This window comes from Nomascus leucogenys, chromosome 2 (assembly GCF_006542625.1).
Source record: "Nomascus leucogenys isolate Asia chromosome 2, Asia_NLE_v1, whole genome shotgun sequence".
Taxonomy (NCBI): domain Eukaryota; kingdom Metazoa; phylum Chordata; class Mammalia; order Primates; family Hylobatidae; genus Nomascus; species Nomascus leucogenys.
Window position 1 is genome coordinate 90,424,688 of NC_044382.1, and position 26,190 is coordinate 90,450,877.

At 35.6% G+C, this 26,190-nt stretch overlaps 1 protein-coding gene across 4 annotated transcripts in view; it reads right to left on the bottom strand.

Moving 5' to 3' along the window:
* The window catches only part of SSBP2 (single stranded DNA binding protein 2), a 329,570-nt gene that overhangs the window by 183,855 nt on the left and 119,525 nt on the right, over window positions 1-26,190 (bottom strand). For all 4 annotated transcript variants that reach the window (XM_004087403.3, XM_004087404.3, XM_003261540.4 and 1 more), the window contains exon 4: window positions 15,797-15,881. In XM_004087403.3, the coding sequence (XP_004087451.1) occupies window positions 15,797-15,881 (85 nt within the window). The remainder of the gene's footprint in view (window positions 1-15,796; window positions 15,882-26,190) is intronic.

The following is a 26,190-nucleotide window of genomic DNA, read 5'->3' on the forward strand; positions in this document are numbered from 1 at the left end:
AGTCATTCAGGAGCAGGTTGTTCAGTTTCCATGTAGTTGAGTGGTTTTGAGTGAGTTTCTTAATGCTGAGTTCTTGTTTGATTGCACTGTCGTCTGAGAGACAGTTTGTTATAATTTCTGTTCTTTTACATTTGCTAAGGAGAGCTTTACTTCCAACTATGTGGTCAATTTTGGAAAAGGTGTGGTGTGGTGCTGAAAAAAATGTACATTCTGTTGATTTGGGGTGGAGAGTTCTGTAGATGTCTATTAGGTCTGCTTGGTGCAGAGCTGAGTTCAATTCCTGGGTATCTTTGTTAATTTTCTGCCTCGTTGATCTGTCTAATGTTGACAGTGGGGTGTTAAAGTCTCCCATTATTATTGTGTGGGAGTCTAAGTCTCTTTGTAGGTCACTCAGGACTTGCTTTATGAATCTGGGTGCTCCTGTATTGGGTACATATATATTTAGGATAGTTAGCTCTTCTTGTTGAATTGATCCCTTTACCATTATGTAATGGCCTTCTTTGTCTCTTTTGGTCTTCGTTGGTTTAAAGTCTGTTTTATCAGAGACTAGGATTGCAACCCCTGCCTTTGTTTTCCATTTGCTTGGTAGATCTTCCTCCATCCCTTTATTTCGAGCCTATGTGTGTCTCTGCATGTGAGATGGGTTTCCTGAATACAGCACACTGATGGATCTTGACTCTTTATCCAATTTGCCAGTCTGTGTCTTTTAATTGGAGCATTTAGTCCATTTACATTTAAAGTTAATATTGTTATGTGTGAATTTGATCCTGTCATTATGATGTTAGCTGGTTATTTTGCTCGTTAGTTGATGCAGTTTCTTCCTAGCCTCGATGGTCTTTACAATTTGGCATGTTTTTGCAGTGGCTGGTACCGGTTGTTCCTTTCCATGTTTAGTGCTTCCTTCAGGAGCTCTTTTAGGGCAGGCCTGGTGGTGACAGAATCTCTCAGCATTTGCTTGTCTGTAAAGGATTTTATTTCTCCTTCACTTATGAAGCTTAGTTTGGCTGTATATGAAATTCTGGGTTGAAAATTCTTTTCTTTAAGAATGTTGAATATTGGCCCCTACTCTCTTCTGGCTTGTAGAGTTTCTGCCGAGAGATCTGCTGTTAGTCTGATGGGCTTCCCTTTGTGGGTAACCCGACCTTTCTCTCTGGCTGCTCTTAACGTTTTTTCCTTCATTTCAACTTTGGTGAATCTGACAATTATGTGTCTTGGAGTTGCTCTTCTTGAGGAGTATCTTTGTGGCGTTCTCTGTATTTCCCGAATCTGAATGTTGGCCTGCCTTGCTTGATTGGGGCAGTTCTCCTGGATAATATCCTGCAGAGTGTTTTCCAACTTGGTTCCATTCTCCCCATCACTTTCAGGTACACCAATCAGATGTAGATTTGGTCTTTTCACATAGTTCCATATTTCTTGGAGGCTTTGTTCGTTTCTTTTTATTCTTTTTTCTCTAAACTTCCCTTCTTGCTTCATTTCATTCATTTCATCTTCCATCACTGATACCCTTTGTTCCAGTTGATCGCATCGGCTCCTGAGGCTTTTGCATTCTTCACGTAGTTCTCGAGCCTTGGCTTTCAGCTCCATCAGCTCCTTTAAGCACTTCTCTGTATTGGTTATTCTAGTTATCCATTCGTCTAATTCTTTTTCAAAGTTTTTAACTTCTTTGCCATTGGTTTAAATTTCCTCCTGTAGCTCGGTGTAGTTTGATCGTCTGAAGCCTTCTTCTCTCAACTTGTCAAAGTCATTCTTCATCCAGCTTTGTTCCGATGCTGGTGAGGAACTGCGTTCCTTTGGAGGAGGAGAGGCACTCTGCTTTTTAGAGTTTCCAGTTTTTCTGCTCTGTTTGTTCCCCATCTTTGTGGTTTTATCAACTTTTGGTCTTTGATGATGGTGATGTACAGATGGGTTTTTGGTGTGGATGTTCTTTCTGTTTGTTAGTTTTCCTTTTAACAGATAGGACCCTCAGCTGCAGGTCTGTTGGAGTTCGCTAGAGGTCCACTCCAGACCCTGTTTGCCTGAGTATCAGCAGTGGTGGCTGCAGAACAGCGGATTTTCGCGAACCGCAAATGCTGCTGCCTGATCGTTCCTCTGGAAGTTTTGTCTCAGAGGAGTACCCGGCCATGCGAGGTGTCAGTCTGCCCCTACTGGGGGGTGCCTCCCAGTTAGGCTGCTCGGGGGTCAGGGACCCACTTGAGGAGGCAGTCTGCCTGTTCTCAGATCTCCAGCTGCGTGCTGGGAGAACCACTACTCTCTTCAAAGCTGTCAGACAGGGACATTTAAGTCTGCAGAGGTTACTGCTGTCTTTTTGTTTGTCTGTGTTCTGCCCCCAGAGGTGGAGCCTACAGAGGCAGGCAGGCCTCCTTGAGCTGTGGTGGGCTCCACCCAGTTCGAGCTTCCTGGCTGCTTTGTTTACCTACTCACGCCTCGGCAATGACGGGCGCCCCTCTCCCAGCCTTGCTGCCCTCTTGCAGTTTGATCTCAGACTGCTGTGCTATCAATCAGCGAGACTCCATGGGGGTAGGACCCTCCGAGCCAGGTGCGGGATATAATCTCTTGGTGTGCTACTTTTTAGGCCCGTAGGAAAAGCGCAGTATTAGGGTGGGAGTGACCCGATTTTCCAGGTGCCTTCTGTCACCCCTATCTTTGACTAGGAAAGGGAACTCCCTGACCCCTTGCACTTCCCGAGTGAGGCAATGCCTCGCCCTGCTTCGGCTTGTGCACGGTGCGCTGCACCCACCATCCTGTGCCCACTGTCTGGCACTCCCTAGTGAGATGAACCCAGTACCTCAGATGGAAATGCAGAAATCACCCGTCTTGTGCGTCACTCACGCTGGGAGCTGTAGACCGGACCTGTTCCTATTTGGCCATCTTGGCTCCACTGATATAATTCTTTTAAAAATGTTATAGGTTTCTACACATCAATTTATAAATATAATTATTTTTAAAACTTTATAGGTTTCTATGCATCAATTTATAAATCCACTTATTCAGGCAGAAGTCCTTCTCTACCTTGGGCTCCCTGTGAAGCTGCTCTGGAATAAAGCCCTTAAGATTATTAGAACCCCTTTTGTTTAACAGAGAGGAACTAGGAGGCATGCCCTAAAGATACCTGGATGGCCTTTTGTGTGTCTGAAAGGTTCTATGAGGCACCACCTCAAATCTTTGAGGACTTAACAAAAGTATTATAGTTACACCTTAGTTTCATCTCTGCCCTGAGACTGCATTTTCCTAACTCTGGTCTGCATTTGACCTTTGTTCTGAAGCCCTTTTTTGCTTGAGAACCCTTTGTTTGAAAACAAGAATTCTGTTTTTAGCTCAGTTTTCTCTATCCATATATCATGAGACAGGGCTAAAAGAAACAGCTGACACTTTAGATATTCTGCCTGGGAATCTCCTTTGCCAATCCATAATTTCATTAGTGGTCCACTGGTTCATTTTCTATTTTCCATGTTACCCTGGGTGATGGTTTTACAAAATTTGCTACCACTAGATAACAGAGATCTTCTTACTTCCAGTATCAAATAACACTGTCATTACTGTCTTTCAATCCCTCACCATCAGTCTCCATGAGTCCCTTCGAAGCTTCATGAACAGTCTTTCCACCCACCAGCTGGTCCCATGCACTTTAGGTTTTGTTACAGCAACACCCCACTTCCAATATTAAATTCTGTTATGATTATCTATTGCTGTATAACAAACCATCCGAAACTTAGTGGTAGAAATAAATAACTTTTTATTGTGCTCATGGGTTCTCCAGTTTAGGACTCTGGACAGTGAACGGAGATAATAATGACTGTCTGCAGACTCCATAATGTCTGCTCATTTGTGAAGACGCAAACTGCCAGGGGTGTTTCTCCACTCAGGTGGTTAGTGCCCAGGCTCAGATGATTAGAAGGCTAGGCTCACGTTACTGGAAGGCTTAAACTGTTTATTTGGGACTGGACTTACCACAGATTGGTGACATGGTTTTAAGACAGAGTATCCCAAGAAGGCACAGCCAGAAAGCATTCCAAGAAACCAGGGAAGAAGCCTCAAGGCTTCTTCTGACCGAGCCTCAGAAGTTACATACCATCACTTCCACTCCCTTCTATTACAAGCAAGTCATGAAGACCAGCCTAGACTCAATAGACTGGCATGATCACATTGCAGAAGAGCATGTTGCAGGGCAGGTACTGTCACCATCTTTGGAAAAGGTAAAAAGCCACAATGGATATGAAAATACTGATCAGGTTCAAGGTAAAAACTGTTGAGGCTTAAACTAATGACAACTATTCTAAAGTGACAGTAATATATACCATAAAAACAATGTACTAAAATCATTTATCAAAAGATACTAGAAAATTATGACAACTATTCGTTATTAGGTTCACCTCTTATGATGAATTATCTGAATCCTTATTGTGTTTTTACTAGTTAAATTTTATAAAAAATATTTCTGTGGTCTCTACATTATACTATAATTTTGAAAAATACAATGAGCATATACAAATAAGGTTCTGAATGTCCTTCTGAATAGTTTAGTGTTTCTAAACAATTTACACAAACAAAATTTGAGCCTAATTAGAAAATACATGCAAACCATCATTGAAAATAATTGACCACATTGCACTGAGGGAAAAAATACATGTTATATTAAAGTCTGTACTACTGACATTCCAAGAAGTACAACAGGGGAGCAGACTACTTAGAAAAATACAAGCTAGTGAAAAGAAAATGTTATTAAGAAAATCATAAATAAAAATTATATATTTACTATGCATTAAGGGGAAGTGGATCATTGTAAAGTTCTTTAGCAATCTCATTTACATGAGATAAAAGGTTTTCATGCCTGCTGGCATAGCTATAGTGATGGCTTCATGAATTTTCTTTTCTTTTTTTTTTTTCTACAATGGTCCTATGCTGTGTTTATATAGCAAAAAAGAACAAGATTTTTCCTGGCAAATTACTTGACATGTAACCTGAAAAGAAATTCTTATATGTTTACACTCACTCTTATCACATCATCATCAACTAAGTTAGCCAAAATGTGGTGTGCTTTGTACTGACCACATTAAAGTAATGGTAGGAAAACCCATGAGAAAATCAACTTTAATATGAAAATGGGAGTGAGGTACTTTCTAGAATTATTGGACATGACTAGTAGGGAGCAAGTTCCAATTTATCCTTCTGCATTCTAAAAATTTTTAGCTGATCCAAGACAAACAAAAATCTTTTATTCCCCCGTGGAGAAAAAAAAAAAGAAGATAGGTATGGTCATTTAAACTGTATAAACTAATTATCTGTCAAATATAAACATGATGCATCAGCTTGCACAGTCTTGCTTACATTTTTAATATCCAGAGTAAGTTCAATTTGGCCACAAGGCTACCACGATGTCGCTTCCAGGTAAAGTGGCAGCAAAGACCTTAAAAATTAAGTGTTTCAATTCATAATACAAAACAAAATCTTAATTTCTTTAAAACTTAAATGTTTCATATGTTTCAGAGGCACTAAGGGATAAGATAATTTTAGACATTATTGAACATGTAACATGTTATAAGATAGTGTATTTTCCATTGAAAATGAAAATGTTAGTTGAGAAATTTGTTAATTGAAACTCCCCAAAGATGTCAAATTTCACAAAAATTTACTTTTTGCTAATTTTTAAATATTTTGGACCAGTTTAATTAAAAAGTATTTTTCCCTACTAGCTTAGAATATCTAAACTACAAAAATTAAAACCCTAAACTGAATTACTGTTTACCCTTATAAATCTGTTTTAACTGATTCAATTCATTGACTCCCTCAACAGAGAGAGTTCTTATGCTCTTATTCTTGACAGCACCACTATAGTAAAATAAGTACAGTGTCTATCTTCTTATACTTTACTCAAGAAAAAATATGCACAAAGTTTTTTCTAGAAATATTTAATGACATGATAAATTATTCCTTCTTTAGATTTCTAATTAACTTCCATTATCAGTACCAAAAAATTAAAAGGGCTACACAGGAATTGCAGTTCAACTTTAAAAAGTCCTAAATTTCTTTCTTTTAATAATCTAAATTAAATAAATCAACTCTAGTTCCCTAACCATCTCCCTTTATTACTATTCTAGTCTTTCAATATGAGTGAGGTAAGCAACTGCTGTGTTTTGCACTAGACAGCAGCTAAAAACCCATAAGAACTATACATATGTTTGAATTACTATATACAATTATCACTTCATAAACTTACTAAAATAAGGGGAAAAATCCTACTAGGATTTTTTAACTTCAGAGTAATTTACTGAGATAATTTATTTGTTTCAATTTAGTCTTGCTATTACTTTAACACTTCGAAAATTAAGAAAAAGGAAGGGAAAAACATTTTAACTTAGTAGTTTGAATGAAAAGCAAACCAGGCAAAGCACTGAAAGCCAGCCTCATAATTTCACTGGGATAGTACTCACTACAGAGGCACAGCTTGGTTTTTCCCCTGAATGACAGGAGAACTTTCAGAGGCAGAAGCAGAAATATTAGAAGAAAGCCTAACTTTTCCCACTGGTGGAAATTGTTAAGGTTGACTACTGTTTAATATAATTTAAATGGGGGAAAAACGGTTGAGAACAGATTCAAAGAGTATCTGGGAAACAAATCCAAACAGGTTGGTCCCTGAGGAAAGGCACGAATCATTTTATTCTGGAAATGAGCATCTCTCAGATAAGAAAGAGAAATTCATCCAATTAGATGCACAATTTTGACCCAGGAAAATCTAGGAGCTGGCTAAGAGTAACTGAAGGAAACTAGTATTAAAAAGCAGGAAAGTTCCCTAAGTAACACCTGCTATTAAAACCTCACAGGCACTGAGGAAACTAAACCCAAACATTCAATAACACAAAAGCCTAGTTTCTCTCAAAGGTAGAATTAGTCTGAAAGACCCAGCAAGTGAAAAGCTGATGAAAACTAAGCAGTAAAGGCAGCTGAATAGCTGGGAGAACCTCTGAGGTCAGCTAGGAAAGTGCCCTCCCATTCATTGTAACCTCCCACAGAGACCATTTAGAAAGTAAGAGGGCTCCAAGGACACCACAAGTTCCAGACCTAGCAGTGGTGTCAGGTCAATCCTATCTTGGTCTGAACACAAAGATGTCTGAACTCTCATCCAGACAAGATAGAAATTAAGCAAGAATATATTCTAAATCATTCTTACAATGACTTGAGAACTTACAATGCCCCACCCACTTGATTCTCCCCATAACTTCCTAAATAAATAAATAAATAAATAAGAATGTGAATGTGGAGACAAAAACAGGTAGCTTCCAATTATATTCCAAATGTAAAATTTTGTTGAGATTCCCAATCCTCTTTAGCCTTCCCAGTGTTATTGCTACCTCTTGTATTTCTCTGTAGTGAATGAAGTTAGAATCCTACACATAAAGAAAGGCGTAGGCCTGTGAGAGGAAAAATTGACAATGGAAAGAAAAGATCAGTGGTTATATTCCTGGTCTGGAAAAGATAAGGCTATATAGGTAGGTGGCCTATGATGAAATAGCTTCCACAGATTTAACTTATAGCAAGCTCCCAATGTTGTTTCACAAGGATATTCCAGGCTAGAGCAAAAAGTAAAAAGCCAGCCTTGTGTATTATGGCTATGATAAGATTTGTGATAAGATTTGCATATGGAAAACATCCCCATAGTTTCTAATATACACACTGAATTAAGGTGTACTATTGTAAAGAAGATAGAAGTCATTTTGTGATATCTGAAGACTTTCTATTTCCTTTATGTATTTGGGCCTTTGTCCATAATAAAAACTATAATATGACCTCATTTCTAAGATATTTTCCCTTCTCATATCTATCTTAGGGATGGCAAAAATAGGATAATGATGAGAATGAGGGATGAGCTAAGGTGATAAACAGGACAAGATAATAATCAAAGGAAAGCAAGAAGTAATACTGAAAGAATCACATAAGAGTGGTACAATGTTCCCGCAGAATTGGGGGCATCTCATTCAGAAATAGTATGCCTGAAGAATGTACATTCTTTCATTTATCCAGCCATTCTTTCATCAAATATTTACTGAGTGCCAATTAAGTACAAACCACTAGGCTATCAAATTGAACATGATGTATTTTTACAGTCTTTAAATATGCTTACCTCCCTAAGGTATGAGAATTTTTACACTGCTCTTAACTGGTGATTCAATACATGCTTGCTGAAACATAGCTACAATGAAGAAAGGGCTAATATGTTGAGAGATTTCCCTACCTATTAATCTAAGTTTCCAAAACTTCTGGAAGAAGCCATGGATCATTTAAGTCCATTTAATTTTTTTTCCTAAATTTGAATCCAGTTGTCCTCCTTATACAATACTTGACTACTTTCTAAAATGCAATCGTGCCCTATAAAAATCATTCAGCCATTGACATAGTTTGAGTCTCAAGTCTTGCTTCAACAACCACAAACAGCTTTTGAATATCTTAGGTACTCAAGATATTATGTTCACACCAAACAAATTAGTTGCCTTGGGATGCAGAGTTCAAGCTGGAAGCATTCTGAAACAGTGAACAGCTTTGGGAAATGAACTGGGTTACAGAACATAACAGTTATGCTATCCAAGTCAGTCTACCTAGTGTGGTAAGTATTTACCTCTCACTGAGTTGTATTTTCCCTTGTTTTCATGCTAGTCTCTTCCTTCCTATCACATCTTAAATGTGAGCCTTTTTCGCACCTTTCTATCCCCAGGCCTCAATTCTTATTTTACCTTTACTACTTCATTAATTTAACCCACTCTTATCCCTTAATCCACTTTCTCTATGTTCTTCCTTGCTAATTTCAGATTTCTGCTAAGCATATCACAAGTCCCATATCATCAGTCACATTCATTACAAATTATTTTTAATTTTTCTCCCTTCCTCAATACTTACAACTAGACAGTCTTTTTTCTTCTTCATTTCCATTCATTATTTTCCATTTTATTTGTCACCACTTTAATTCAGGGACTGAATTTTCAGCGTGTATCAACATTATTAGAATAGCCTCCTAACTGTGTTGGCCTTTAGTCCTTGCCTTTCTTCAGTCCTCATCATGCCCTCAGATTCATCATCCTAAAATATAATTTGCTATTTTTTGAATATGCTAAAAAATGACTATGGCAGACGGAGCAAAAGTTTCATCCAGTGTAGTTGGAAAAGTACTAGACGAAAATTTGGAAAACCTAAATTTTCATGGTTAAACCACACTCAGTCTTTAAACAATGACATGTCCTTAACTTCTCCAGGTACCATATTTCTTATCTATTCAAATGACTAAAATAAGCAGTTTTCAAACTTTTTAGAAGTTTTTGAACTGTAATGGATTGAGATGTTGTAAATGAATAAAAGATTTTTTTAATGAAAATTATTACTTAAGAGTTAACAGAGAACCCTTGAGAATTCTAGAATGGGGGTGGGGGTTTGAGTCAGATGCAGAAATAGCTATTGTAATGTTTTTGGAAATGATGAAGACGTTACCCAAGGCATCCAAAGTGGGATTACAGAGGAAAAGACAGTGTTCAGGCAATGATTTGGAAGTTTTGATAACTAGTTGGAGGTAAAGAAGTATAAAGAGGATAAAAATAAGAGTCATTTATGTCTTGGGTAACTGATTATATGGAGATTCAATTTAATTAGAAAGAGAAAATAGAAGGAATTTGGATAGAGGAGAACTGAAATGCTTTGGTTAAAAGAGAAGGAGGCCAAGAACCTCTATGATTGGGTGTTCTTTCATTCCTAGGCACCATCTATGGCCCTTCCACAATACTCCAAGAATTCAGGGACTTCAGCATGAAACCACTTTTCAGTGGGATAATTTCACAATCTCCTTGCAGTTTTAAAATTCTACCATCTGTTAGCTAAGCACTGATCCTGTGTTTGATTTTTCTACTCTAGGTAAACAGCTCAGCTTAGTGTTCCTTAAATATACCTTATATTTTTCCAACTTCATCCAGTTTCTCTGATACACCTTCCCCAGCACTTCTCTTATCCAAATCCTAGTCATCATTCAAAAGCCAGTGCACATTTGCAGCATTTAAACCTATACAGTATAGGGTTATTATCTGTATTACACTCATAGCAGTTAACTCTTGATGTACACAGCTCGTATACCTTTCCAAACAGATTACGAACCCCTGAAGGGAGAAATTTTTATATATCTTTGCACCTCCCATAGCTTCAATCCAAGTAATTTGTACATAAATAAGTATTCAAAAAAAGTTAATAAACAAACGATAGAAGTGACAGTACATCCCTGGTGAAACCCCACCTCCAAGCCAAAGACGGTTTAAAGCCTGAAAGCCAAGCTAAAGGTCAAACCCACAGACTAGATTGAGAATTTGTCTTCCCATTTGGCACATTTTTCTCTGCTTGATCCCCAGCATTCAACTATTTTACATACACCTACCCTTCCCTAATTGGTTTTTTACACTGTTATGCCCACCTTTGAGTGGTGTCTTTGTTTTAACCTTTTTTGCACACTCACAAGCCAATCAGAATGCATTCCCCTATTCTGAGCCCATAAAAGCCCTGGGCTCAGCCACGCTGGGAGAGAAACCACCCGATTCCAGGTACTCAACCACCCTTGCATACTCTCTCCACTTAGAACTGTTTCATTGCTCAACAAAATTCTTCTCTGCCCTTTTCACCCTTCAATTGTTAGTGTATCCTCATTCTTCTTGGATGCGGGACAAGAACTCAGGAACCGCCAAACGCAGGTACAAGCTATAACACAGTCAGGCTGGGGCATGCCCAGCCCAGCCACAGACTGAGCTGGTGTGTAGGTGGGCTAAGTTGGTGGACCGCTTCCTGCGGCAGTCAGCATGGCTGAGCAAGACTGGGGGGGGGGGGGAGGTGGCATCACCAGCCAGAGGTCCCCAGCTTGCAAAGTGACTGAGAAGAATCCTGTGTCAGAAGAATGATCCTAAATTATGTCTACCAAAATCACTTCCTTCAAGGATAATCTTCCCCTACAGCATAGTTACATTTGTTAGTAGTTGTGCCCTTGTCTTCTTTAAAAAGATATTAACAAATATATACATTTTTAAGGTAAGTTTGACTTGGTAAGAAAACCTTTAAATCCACCTTGAAAATATCTGTACCTTCTTTTACAAGAGATCCTGAGACTTTCCTTCTAGAGAGTTTAAAGCACCTGATCTTTGGGAACTGATAATGACTATCTACTGTGGCTGGCTGCAAATAATTCCTTGTATTATAAGAGTAGTCATTTGTGATTTTAAACCCAAGACACAATGGAAAGCATATGACGTATATGTAGAATAAAAGAAATTAACACTAAAAATAAATGCAACAAAATCTATAGACATTTCATGAAGTCTGAAAATAGATAACCTAGGCCGGGCGTGGTGGCTCACACCTGTAATCCCAGCACTTTGGGAGGCTGAGGCGGGCAGATCACCTGAGGTTAGGAGTTTCAGGCCAGCCTGATCAACATGGAGAAACCCCATCTCTATTACAAATACAAAAATTAGCTGGGCATGGTGGCACAGGCCTGTAATCCCAGCTACTTGGGAGGCTGAGGCAGGAGAATCGGTTGAACCCGGGAGGCGGAGGTTGTAGGGAGCCAAGATCACACCATTGCACTCCAGCCTGGGCAACAACAGCGAAACTCTGTCTCAAAAGCAAACAAACAAACAAACAAACAAAAACAGATAACCTATTCTTGTTAGTACAAAATAGAGTGTCACATCATTATAGCTCTATCCATTATTTCTGGCTAAGTAACTATTACTTATCTCATAGTATACATTCCATCAAAGACACAGTACTTGAAATTGTGAGGCTTTTATTTATTTAAAAAAGATATAAACCTCTAATTTCAGTTGTCAACCCCCATCAAAAACAAGACAACACAATAATTCAAATCTATAGTAAGTGAAAGATGAGTTTTGCTAATGATTTTTTGTTTCCTTCCTTCATATCCAAGGGAAAAGAATAAAAGTAAGAGATATATTCACTTTTCCAAGTTGCCAAAATACATTCATTTTAAATGAAGCTGGATAAAAAGTAAAAAGTAAACAAGTGGCTTTAAAAATATGACTCTACAAATCTAAGGTATTTAGATACGTTTTTACTTAAAAAATCTTTAACTTATTTTCTATGATTTCTACAACTCCCATAGTAAGTTATAAATTTTATGAATTTTAGATCTCCAATTGTAAGTTAAAAATGCATGCTATTTTTGAAAGAATATCATGTTTTTTAAATTTTTTGATACTATTGGCAGCAATCACAGGCAGTGTAACATCAGCATGAAAATAGTAAGGAATAAAGATCTTTCCATTATCATCTTTTCACATTTACCAGAAACTAGATTATAATTTAAAAATATTTCAGTGAGAGAAGGGGGCTTATGATGTTTAAAATACATACTTTGAAAAAATATATATTATTTTTACAATAAAATGAACTTTAAATAAAGTCATCCTGTTCTGTTTCTCTCTCTTTCCACATTAGTTTCTTCATTTATTTCTTTATGGATTTCAGAAATCCATATCTATATAAAATTCTAGTCTTATAAGATAAATACATTCTGGAGATCTATTGTACAGCATAGGGCATATGATTAACAATACTGTATTGTGTACTTAAAAATTTCTTAAGAGGGTATATCTTATGTTAAGTACTCTTAACACAAAAGGGAAAAAATAAAGCAAAAAGGGGAGAAGAACTTTTGGAGGTGACAGGTAAGTTTATGGCATTGGTTGTGATGATGGTTTCATGGGTGCACACTAATCTCCAAACACATCAAGTTTATACATTACATATGTACAGCTTTTTGTATGTCAATCATACCTCAGTAACGTGGTTAAAAATAAATTTTAGAATGGCTGAAAATTACAACTATTCAGTTTATGGATGTCTCTCAATATGTGCACATACAAAAAACAACAGATGTCTTTCATAAGAAATGCTAAATGCCTGTGCATGTAACATGGTAAATTTAAATTTTATTTCATTAAGTTTTTTAGTTTCCAATCTCAGAAGAGCGATTAAAACTCACTGAAAAGTGAAATTTAATCTGTTTTAAAGTAACTTTCCTGAATGTGAAATAATTAATAATTGCAGATATTTGGAAAATACAGTAATATATACAGACAAAAATAAAAATCATGCATTATCCCAATATCAAAAGATAGTCATTTTAACAGTTTGGCCTATTTTAAATTAACAGAATTATTCATTATTTACCTCATTATGCCTCCATTATTTCTTTTAAAAAGTAGTTTATTTGTCAATATTCATTCAATCTTATAGATAAGAAGTAACTATAAAATAATAAGACTAATTTTGAACATTTATACATGCAAGTGAACATTTTTAATGCTAAAAACGCAGCTACTGAAGAAAGTATTTTTTAGAATGCTTCCTTGAGTACTTTATTTTAAATTATTAAAGTATTTTACAATTCAGTAGGTAAACATATTAATTACCATTACAGAAGTAATTCTGTAATAAACTCAAATGCAGAATATAACATTCTAGAATTTTACCAAAATCTTACTGTTTGTTCCTGTGTTTTTCATTTTCTTCCCCAAGTCTTTCAAACTATTATATTTACATGTTAGAAATAAATTTGTTAATCATTTTCAGAAATTATCTACTATTAAGAATTTAGGAAATCCTATTCATGAAAATTACCATAAAAGAAATTAATGTATTTTAAAAATCCAATTGTAATATAAAATCATGTAGGTCAAACTCTATCTTTTCACCAACCTCCAATTAAAAAACAAATCAGAGATGTATTACCATGAAAAGAAATTGGTTTTAAGATGTAATAAAAATGGCATCCAAGAATAAATCAAATCTCTTAAAACTAATATTTAAATTAAAATTAAACATCTGATACAATGTGCTAATATTCATAATGAATTATAAAATTCAAATACTGATTTTTTTCTAAACTATATTTTCCAAGGACCAAATTACATGGTAAGGGGTTGTTCCTCCTTTAAAATCTACTCAAATTTTACTCCTACCTCTGGCTAATGCTCATTTCCAAAACCTACTTAAGTGTATTTCTAAAGCTAATAAGTGTGAATAATTTGAAATTTTCAAAGTGTCTTATGAACGCAAGATGATGATGATGAAAGTGACGATGACAACAACGATGATAATTTATCTACTGCTTTTAGAAAGAGCTGTTAAATTAGTTCACTTTTCCCCTTAAGATCTCCATGTTGAACAGCAGGGTACATCTTTCTACAGAATGTAATTTTGGAAAAGTATTTATATGATTACTTTCTTAAAATGTAGGCTATCAAATATTGTATCTCCTTTAAGAATAGAACACTGGCACTCTCTAATGCCATCTAGTTGTCAAAATTAGTGGAGACAACATCTCCCGTGACTGACAGGCCAAATCAAGGCATGCACCTCTTAGTATAAAGAATAGATGAGACGGGGTACCCCACTCTATCCAATTCCTCATATTCTTCATGGGTGGATCTCTGCTTTATTTCTTCTGTCAACCAAAGGTAAAAAAGGAAAATGAGGTTGTTCAGATAAATCCTATGTCCTGGGCCCTGCCTTATCTACTTTTTCTCTACTTTTTATTTGCAGTAGTGTCCCTTTCACTCAGATTGTTCCCCAAGAGCTATTGTTCAGGGCATATCAAGCTTTATGAATACAATCAATGTCAGATGAGGTAATCACAAGCACTCTCACTTGAATAAGGTTAGTACACATTTAAAGAATTGCACAGTCCCTGCCAGGTAGCCAAGATTTTCACTTCCTGTAAGTCTGCATGCTCTTCCTCATGCTATTTTGGAGGGTATAATTCTTCTGGCCATTTCTAACTCTTCAGTCTAAGGCTGAATTATTTTCCTTGGAAGAACAAGGTCTTTTTTCCCTTTTGGGTGCTGGTTCTGGTTTTTAAGGCATTTTACACAGAATGATGCTAGCCTCTACAAACTTGACAAGTATCCCTATGGTTAAGTTTTAGGTACTTACTATCAGTTATTTCCTCAGGCTCCAGCCCCAATTCACTTCCTCCCAACCAAGGAAACTGGATTTCCTCCATCTTAAACTCAATCTGTCCCTCTTTTATGGTTAGTTCTGCAAACATGTTTCCCTAGCCCCTTCACAATACCATCTTCTCATTCTTATCTTCACTGTTTTTTTTCTTTTCACAGTTCTACTTTCTGATACTATCAGGTCTCTAAAATCAGATTTGCAGTCCTTCTAAAAAAAATGCTCAAGCCAAGGACACTCCACTGCCGTTCCTTAAGAATTAAAATAAAATTACATTTTCATTTTTGCACAGAATCTTCTACTCTCGTCTGGTATTTCTTTTAATCCACAATAAATTTTATTTGGGGAAGTGAATTCAGTAGGGAAGATATTTAGCCTTATGATATATAACCAAAAGTTACAGAACGAGAAGAACAGAGTATTTCTATATTTAATCAAAAATCTTATGTGCAAGAGAGGAATTTATCATTTACAGAAATCTTATAATGAATGTTTTTGTAGAATAAAAAAATTACTATATATTTAATTTTCATAAAATCTGAAATTCCACAAATCAGACATGCTTAAAGACAAGAAATTTCTTTAATAGCTTAGAATTAGGCCTACACTTTATCCTAAGCTTTAACAAGACTCAAATGCCCCTTTCTATTTCACATTTAAAGTTATGAGCCTACTTTTCAAGAAAAAAGAGACCAACCAATTTCTTAAGTACCAAAACAAAAGAATAGATGAGCCAGTGTATTTTTTAAGAGCAGTGGTTACAAAGAAAACTGACAGTATAACTTTGTAAAATTACATGTTAACTTACGTAATCATGGAAGGCTTTTGCTTCACTTGAGTGTTCACATGTTTCACGTCTCTCTGGAGCTGCACAGTAGAGATCCCAAAATACACTAAAAAAGTAATCATGGTAACATTAAGAAAATCATACAACACCAGTATGAGAAATCACAATTCCAAAAGTAGAAGACATGTTTTTCTTTATACAAAATATTTTGTCTTCAGAACAGATATTTATTTGAAAGACTTAAATGCAAGCAAGGCTCTTCATGCAATAACAGTGTTACCATCTAGCCATCTTTCAGAAATGCTAAATAACACTTTTCTAAAAAAAATAATTTTATAGCAATAATTTAAAAATTGTCATTCTTATAACTGGCTGTTTACATGATATAAAACATTTGATTGGACTAGCTGTAATACTTTTCACAATTTTCCCATGAAGAATAGAAACAGTAAATAATATCCTAATGTAATAATTAAGGAATAAAGTGGTCCATTGATTTTTTTAAAGATAATTTTGTTGTCCAACTCATAGGCCAATACCCTGACCATTAAATTATATTGTGTAAACAAATATATTTTCTTAAAAATGGTATTTTTCCCTGCAGTTACCAAAATAGTTTAGTAACTTTGAAAATACATCGTAACACTTCTTTTTTTCTCCTATTCAAGAACAGTGGGAAGTGAAGCAGACTGGGGGGGAAAAATTATGCTGCTTACAAAACATACAGCTCTGGTCATCCTTCCATCCACTAAATTAACAATGAGCACATGCAAGGATTCAAAAATCAGGAAAGCAAATGTTTTAAAGTGTTGGCTATAAATAAAGGCAATTATAATTATCAATAGAATTATTCTTTTATTCCACATTTCCCACTCTATAAAAGTGGAAGGTAGATTAAGACAAGTAGTTAAGAGCACAGGCACTGGAGCAGGACATATCTGAGACAGAGCCAGACCTGCTGATTACCAGCTGTGACAGCCCTTGAGCAAGTTGCTTAAACTGATCAGAAACACTATTTCTTCCTCTATAAAATGGGGTTGTTGAGAAGATAAAATTATACCATATATGCACAGTGTCTGACATATAACAAGAATGTTATCAATAATATCATCAACACTATAATTAGCTTGCATGAAAGCTTAAAATGCATATATATTTTTAAGGCAGGTCACTGTGGTAAGGGCACACACGATGAGGATACAACAAAACTTGGTAAACTGAAGCCAGACTCTTTGTTTCAACCTTCAAAGATTCATTTAGTCTGGATCTCTCTCTTGTCAGCTAGGAGAAAACATTCTGTAAGCCTTACAATACAAAGTTAAGTTCATAATTAAGTTCATAATTAAGATTACCTTCAGTGGGGAAAAACGTGAAAAACTGCGTGTTGACATTATTTCCTTTTCAATTTCTATAATAAGCAGTAAATACAGAGAAAACAATAAAAATAAAAATAATTTAAGTAAATTTCAATATTTTTAGGAGAGTGAAAGTAGTGAAAGTTATAACTGAAATCCTTGCAGCCTTACTGGGAATAATAAGACCCGTAGATAAACAAAGATACAGCTAAAAGTTTTTCACCTGGATCAAGTGTGTTATGCATTTCAGTGTATTGCAATCATGTGCTTAAAGAACTTCAAAGATCTTAAAACTGAAGTTTTGTAATGTAGTCTTTAAACTGTATTTAATTAAAGAATATTATATGCAGCATTATATGACAAACAATATAATATCTCTTCTTCTTTCCTAATTTCCCTAATTTCCACTCAAGCAACAGAAGACCTCTCTTGAAAAGTATTCCAATTGCATTACTTTTATAATTCCATTGTAGTACTTTTAAAAGATTACCTCACACAATGGACTGGGGGCAAATAATTTATTGATTTATTGTTGGAGTATGCTCTAAGAGTTATTAAATAAACATCAGAAATAATTATTTCTAAATATATACTTAAATTAAATATTTATCTTATAATAGTAACATTGTTCTACTTCTGTTTTTATGTTTGCCTTTATGGATTTAGTGGAAGGTCAAATATTTATAAGACCAAGCTTAGAGATTATAAAACAAGTGATTAAAAGAGGATAATTTTATAGGTGGTGTTTCTGAGAATCCTGTATTGCTTATACATGATCTTGTTTAACACAGGCAAAGAAATAGAGCCTTTAAAAATATGTCTCATGGCAAGCCTTGTGCTAGGTAGGTCCCGTATTTTAGTGTCTAGGACAAGTGTGTATTATTTTCCATACATTTACAATGTCTATTCTGTCATTCTAAAGATCAGTAAATCTTCAATTTTAAAAAAGCCCTACTCATCAGGAGAGTTTCATAATTAAGTCTATAATAATCTAGGATATGTTATGAAATTTAAATGATAAAATTAATTAAAAATTAAATACAAATTTAGTTTTAGTGCTATGATATTCAAGTTTTAACACATGCCCCATCTATTTTATTAAGCATATGTATGTCCTTCCTTCTAAGAATCACAGGTAGGAAAGACATTTCAAAATTTTATCATTTTTAGAAAATTCGATCACATTTTGCCTATTTGTAAAACAAGGTTGAGTATCCCTTATCTGAAATTCTTGGGACCAGAAGTGCTTCAGATTTAAATTTTTTTTTATTTTGAAATATTTTCATTATACTTATACTTAGTGGTTGAGCATCCCAAATCTGAAAATCCAAATTCTAAAAGGTTCTAATAAGCATTTCCTTTGAGTTTCATGTTGGCACTCAAAAGTTTTAGATTTTGGATCTCACGTTTTCAGACTAGGGATGCTCAACCTATATAGTGACTGGTATAATACCATCCTAATATTTGAGAACAATTGGCCATATCATGACATCAAAAACAAAGGCTGTAGTAAGACAAAAATACAAGATTTTAGTCCACATTCTGCAATTAATCCATGCTTGGTTTTGTGAGCTAGTAGACAAATCACTTAACTATAATGTTATAGCCTTATTTAGAAAATAATGAGGCTAAAACCAGAAGACTTCTATAAACCTTCATGAATAAAAAATTTAAAAACTATTTTCTTCTAGTAATATTTCAAATACGCATTAAATACCACGTCTATATAATATGCTGCCATACACTGCCCAAGAAAATAAAAAGGTATGTAATCCATGGCACAAATGTGACTATTGGTCCAAAACTAGTGATGAATTCAAAATTGCTCACTTGCCCAAAATTGCTCACTTCACCTATATATGCTACATAACTTGATGTAGAAGTTATATAGTATATATAAAAATTTCACTAATATTTTTAACAAATGCTTTCGGCTGATATTATGACAATGTGATAATTAGTATACAAAAATGTAGACTTATCTCCTAGAGGAAGAAGTAGGACTTTTAGCTTAGGTAAGTTTCATAGCAATACTTGATTTGTGCTTGGGTTGAGGGATTTTACTGATGTACTTTAGTAAGCTATTCTGATGATCCACTGTACTTGTTCCTTTATCTCCAAGAGGGCCAAGCTCAGAAAATTTCGAACCTCCAAAGATGCAGACTTTACCCCTCTACAACCTGAGATGCTGGTGACTAAGGAGCTTCTCAGTTCCTCTAATCCTACAACTATTAAACATGAAAGCAAATATTATCCTTGAAATGTAGTGGGTTCATCATCATGAATAATACTTTAGAGTTTTATACAGTCTCTTTATTCCTAAGCAGAAACAAGTGAAAATTTTATATTTTACTAATGAAGACAGAGACTGAACACAGAAAAGCAAAACTTACAAAGTATTAAAATCTTTGATCTTATATCATTTATTATTATTAAAATCTTCCCCTCATAAATCAAGAGAAAATACGGCATTCCCAAGTTGAAGATTCTCAACCAAACACTGTATCTCCCTCTATTCCTGAGAATGTAAGTTGAAATGACTTAGGTAGCTTGTTAATATCTCAAGGGAACACAGAAAGCAAAATGGTTGTCAGAGAAGTCTACAAGGGTGAATAAACATGCCAGATGTGTCCCAGAAGATGGAATGCTAACATAATTATACAACTTAGCCACTGGCCAGATCTAGGACTACCTGAAAACAAAAATTTTTTAAAAGACAAAACAATAAAACACCATGGAAAACATTTTTTCTGAGGAACAAGCCACGTTGTTATAAGCTCAAGTCTTAATAACTAAGGAAGTCATTTGTCTTTGTCCCAAAAGTATATCAATGAATGTTAGTTATTGACAATCTGTTTAAGAAAACTATCCTATCCATTCATAAGACCAAAAACTGTTTCACATGAAATGTGTATGTACCTGTTTTTCATCTTAGAACTTCCCCATATGTATAACTTGTATTAATATTATTCCCTAGTATTGCTTAATACCTTTAAAAATGAAAGCATTAAATTTTGCTTCACTTTTATAAAATTCTCACAATACTCCTGGATTAGGAATAAATTTCTATTTTAAAATATAATGAAGATAGTTACCATTATTAAGTACTATATTCAAGCATCATATACGAAGTATCACATATTCAACATCTAATCCTTCTAATTATTATCCCCACTTTGTAGATGAAGGAACTGAAGCCTAGGTTAAATTAGATTAAATAATTTGCCTAAAGTCACACAGTGGCAGAGCTGGGCTTGAGCCTTTTAATTATTACGTTATTTTGCTTCTAACATGAGTGTGGTTTTAAGAGTTCTTAATGCAAGACTCCTTATTCTGATCATGGGCAGGTTTCTACAGTTTCAGCAGTCTGAGCAGCATCAGCTATTATAAAAGTGGGATGGATACCTGTCCCAGATAAGACAGCGAGCACATTGTTAGCCTACCTTTGACCCCATGCACCAATTCATTTCCTGAATATCCTATGGCAACCACCCCCTCACCCTACATGCAGCTGCCAGGGATCCGTGGATGCCTCGATATAGACATGACTCAGAAGAGAAAACTTTTGAGTCCCATTTATATACACTGCCTGGAATTAGCCACTCACAATGCTCAAATGGGAAATGTAATTAATGACTTATTAATAGTGGGACACTGAATTGAGCTCTGTGATTAAGAAATATCTGTTACTGAGATGAACACTGGTTACAGTTCAGGAACTTGAATTCTAACTCTAAATTTGACCTTGGGCAAATAGTTTTTTGATTTATGTAAAAAGAGAAAATAAATGTTATGTATTTTACAGTGTTTTATATAGAGAGAAAGAGATGACATACACAAAAGTAATTTTAAAAGAAGCTTAAAGGTACTAAAAATATAGAAAAAGTCTCATATAGCTAGTATAGCGAAATAAAAAGTTTTCTAATTAACTTGAGTAACATTTGCCTCATTTTTCTTTCAAGTCCTTTACATTTAATGAAGATTCCCTCAGTTTTTTACAATGCTCTCTCCCCACCAAATTTTCCTCTGTATTCCACATGCCTTTCCTCTTCTCCCATGCTGAATTTTAGTTTTGTTCTCTATGGCCTATGTTTTTCGCCTTCTGTCTTGCTAACACTTTTCCTCCCTTCTCACTCTTACCAGCTTCCTCCTTCTAGCCCCGTTGTCACCTACACTGTCTTATACGATGCTTAGTTTAACCCAACTCAAATAGTTATTATACCTTGCCTGTTACAGGAAAGACATACCAGATGAGTAAAAACCAGTAAGCCAATTATAAATATTATACCATTCTAGTGAGCTAACTAACGCCATTACGCTTGTTTTCCTCTGGGTATTTGGTTATTCTTAGCTATACCTGATATTATTCATTAGGTTCTAAAATAATTAGAGGGCTAGCATACTACAAGATTGGACTTTCCACCGCCAGGTGAAAGAAACAGAATTCTTAGAATAATCTTACATTTTATTTTCTCTACAATGTTACATATATTTGATTTCAGGATATAAATACAGGGAACCAAAGTCACTTTAAAAGGTGCTCTATATTTTTATTTTGTTAAATAAAAATGAGGAATAGGCTGGTTGTGGTGGCTCATGCTTGTAATCCCAGCACTTTGGCAGGCAGAAGCAGAGGTGAGTGAGTCTCGATTCCAGGAGTTTGAGACCAGCCTGGGCAACAATGGCAAAACCTCATCCCTACAAAAAAATACAAAAAAGTAGCTGGGCATGGTGATATGCTCCTTTAGTCCCAGCTACTCAGGAGGCTTAGGTAGGAGGATCACTTAAGCCCAGGAGATGGAGGCTGCAGTGAGCTATGATTGTGCCACTGCACTCCAGCCTGGGTGACCCTGTCTCAAAAAAAGAAAAAGGTGTACTTGTCTGCCCTCAAGTTGCTAATAAAGATATACCCGAGACTGGGTAATTTATAAAGGAATGAGGTTTAACTGACTCACAGTTCAGCATGGCTGGGGAGGCCTCAGGAAACTTATAATCATGGCAGATTCACATGGCGACAGCATGGAGAAGAATGAAAGCTGAGCGAAGGGGGAAGCCCCTTATAAAACCACCAGATTGTGTGAGAACTTACTATTTCTAGAATAGCGTGGGGGAATCGCCCTCATGATTCAATTACCTCCCACCAAGTCCCTCCCACCACACGTGGGGATTATGGGAACTACAATTCAAGATGAGATTTGGGTGGGGACACAGCCAAACTATATCAAGAGATATGAGAGTTATAAAAAGCATCATATCAAGAGTTATAGTTTCTGCAATTAAAACTTTAAATAGAAAGTTTTTAAAAAGCCTATGTTTTAAAATTGCACAAGTAAAAAAACACATTAACATCAGAAGAAAGAAGCTTATTGGCATTTTTATTTCTGGAACTAATGTAAGAGTTGGGAATGTTTAACAAAAAGTACAAACAAGAAGTAAGTTTTCAAAGGGGATTTGATTCAGGTAACTGTATTATAAACTGGGATGCTGAGCATGGGGTAAATAATAAACTGAAAAGGAAAAAAAAGTGATTAGAGAAATCACATTAGAAACAAGTGAAAAAATCTCCAGAAAGTAAATCACATAAATTTCTCTATCTATATTAAAGGCAGAAATTCCCCCTCTTCCATTCTGAGGCCTTTGCCTCTCATCTCGCCGGTACTTTATTCTGCTTATTTTGCATGTGTCATATGTATCTCTTTTTCATACATCTTCAAACACTCCCACTCTTCACCAACATTTCCCCCGAGTCTACTAGTCTCTGCCTCTTTTCTCAACCCTCTTTAATCCATCTATTTTTTTTTTTTTTTTGAGAGAAGGTCTTGCTCTGTTGCCCAGGCTGGAGTGCAATGGCACAATCTCTGCTCACTGAAGCCTCCGCCTCCCGGGTTCAAGCGATTCACCCACCTCAGCCTCCCAAGTAGCTGGGATTAGAGGGGCACGCCACCACACCCAGGAAATTTTTGCATTTTTAGTAGATGGGGTTTCACCATGTTGCCCAGGCTTGTCTCAAACTCCTGACCTCAGGTGATCCACCCGCCTTGGCCTCCCAAAGTGCTGGAATTACAGGCGTGAGCCACCACACCTGGCCCCTCTTTAATCCATCTTTATGTTGATGCCAACTGAGTGTCTAAAGGCACAAATCTGATCACATCAGGGACCTCGTTTAAAATCTTTGGGCTATAGTCCCAAATCCTTAATGTAAGCAGGACTTCATAATCTGTCCCCTGCTTTTGTCTCTTTATATTTTATCCCTTCCTAATATTGGACCTATAGATGAACTGGTCCATACCAAATTACCTGTCATTACTTGAGTGTATGATCATCTCTTTTGAGATTTCACATTATTCCTTGCTCCAATTACCCTTCTCTCACTCAACTTTCAGCTCAGCTCAGATTCACTTTCTCTATGATGCCTTTTCTAACTCTCCCAAGCTAAAGTGAGTATTGTTCCTGTGTTGCTATTATAATCAGTACAAATTTCTTTTTTAAGTTTATTTCCAGCTTTATAGCGGTATGATTGACAAATAAAAATTGTATATATTTAAGGTGTACAATATGAAGTTTTGATATACATATACTTTGGAAAATGATTACCGAAATCAAGATAATTAACATATTCATCACCTCACATAGTACCTTTTGTGTGTCTGTGTGTGTGTCTGGTAAGAATACTTAAGATCTACTCTCTGAGCAAATACCAAGTCTATAATACATTATTATTAAACCAGTACATACTTCTGCTTTAATACTTTCAAATTGTTTATCTTTCCTACTATTTATTTCCTTGAGGACAACACGGTTTTGCACTCTGTAAATATTTGGTGAAAAGGCTTAAACAACAGAACAATTCTAATTTAAAATATTCTATTAAAAAACGGAAATGAGAAGAAGTCATAAAATTAACAACTGGTCCATCCAGCAGGGACTCTTAGGTTGAGCAAATGAGCAAGCAGTAAGTTCTTGAAGAATACATGTTATCCTAATCATACAGACCTCAACAGCAGCAACAGCTTTCCTGGTCAACATAAAAAGGCAACAATTATTATAGTCCTGAATCCCTAACCTAGAGCACAGATTATGAAGTCCAGGTTGAAAGAGTTAAGGATAAGAAGGTCAGGCATCTGCAGGATTTAAAGCCCATGGTAATGGCTAGCTAAACACAATACTCAGGGAAGCTTAAGATCTGGGCATTTTTCTGAAAGATGAGATCCATAGCTCTCATCAGTTCTCAGAGGACCCCATGACTTCAAAACTATTAAGAATCATTGATTTATATAGATGAAGGAGGCACGTCAAAGAGTGTGTCAGTAGCTTTAGGGGAAAAAATATAAAACATTAAAAAACTATACCTATATATTTTGCATGTACTAGATTTAAATTGAACAAATATAATCTAAAAATATGTATGTGCCCATTACTTACTTATTTGATATCTACAGCTGAGTACCAATTAAGTTACTTAAAATACCAACGCCATGGAAGAAGGGATCCCCTGAATCTAAGAGCCACAGAAAAAGGAAAAAAAATGGCACATTTAAAAGCTGCACCGTCTGACAGCTGAGGTAAAAAAAAAAAAAAAAGCTACAGAAGCAAAAAGCCAATGTATTGAGTAAGTTATTATCAAACATCTACAGTGTAGGAATAAGTTAAATTCATGACAAAGCATGTAAAAGAGAAAGAGGTGTAAGAAAATTAATGCTATAATAGAACACTCTTAAAATCCTCACTTTGTTAACCCACGGATCCAAGTCAGACTCCTAAAATGGTCTCTTATGCCATTTGTAGACTTCATTTGAAACACACAAAATGAAAAGGTGTCAACAGGTGAGGAGACTCAATTACATTTGGAAAAAAAGTTAAGTATTGACAGGCTAGATCTGGATATCATAAATACTATATAAAAAGAAAATTTGAATTTTATACTATTTACAAAATGCCAGTCTTAAACCCCAGGAAAACAGCACAATGATGGTGCTTAACTGTAGTGAACCGTTGGAACAACTCTGAACCAAAAGACCGCACCTGTTCCTGCCCTACATATGTGAGACAAACGGGAAACCCACAACCACAACTGACCAAGTGTGGTTCCACTCACCATGGGACTTCTAGTATGGCATGCTTTCAGGAGAAAGATTAAAAACACTATGGCATTAAATAACGTTCCAAGGAAACCACGTGCATGGCACTCAAAGAGAGCTTTTCTTTTTTGTTACTTTTCTTTTGTTTGTTTTTTTTGTTACTTTTTTTTTGTTTTTTCTTTTAAAGACGCTAAGAGACGAGTGTATATCGTACTGAGTAAGAAATTCCTTTAACAGAAGAAATGGAAAAAAAAACCACCCCACCTAGCTTGTCTATGCAAATACATGGACTACCAATTGCTGCTGCAGAAAAGTCACATTCCTGGGCATACTGGCATCACAATGCATTTATAAGCTACAATATTAACTAGGATTTAAACACTGCCTGGCAATATTTTGTGTGTGCTCCTACTCAGTTCTTTCTCTGGGTCTATTTAGAATTATTTCAAACTTTTCTTTAAAGACTATCCTTCATTCTCTTAAAAATTCATCATCATCATCACCACCACCACCACCACCACCCTCAGTACCCTCATATCCTATTTTGCAGAGGAAAAAGAAAAGCTATCAGAATAAGAACTAATTTTTTGAACCCTAGATCAATTTGACTCATCATTTTAGAGATGGTAAAACTGAGACTGAAAACAACAAAACCTTGCTGAAATGATTAGTGGAGCTGAGATACTGAATCCACATGTTTTCCTTTCTCCTTGCCTCACCCTGCATCTCCACACACACCATGAACATACTGTAGAAAATTGGGAAGATAGAAGGGAAAACTCTACTTATAAGTAATGGAAATATTTGCAGAAAGAAAATCTCATCTGTAATCCCACCATATTAAAACAAAATTTTTTTTTGTTACTCTTAATACCCATTTATGCTACACTGTACATGTAACACTATGTCCTGCTTTGTTAAAATGTCTTACGCATTTCTTTTGTCATTATATAGTGTTCATCATTATTAAATGTGTAATAAC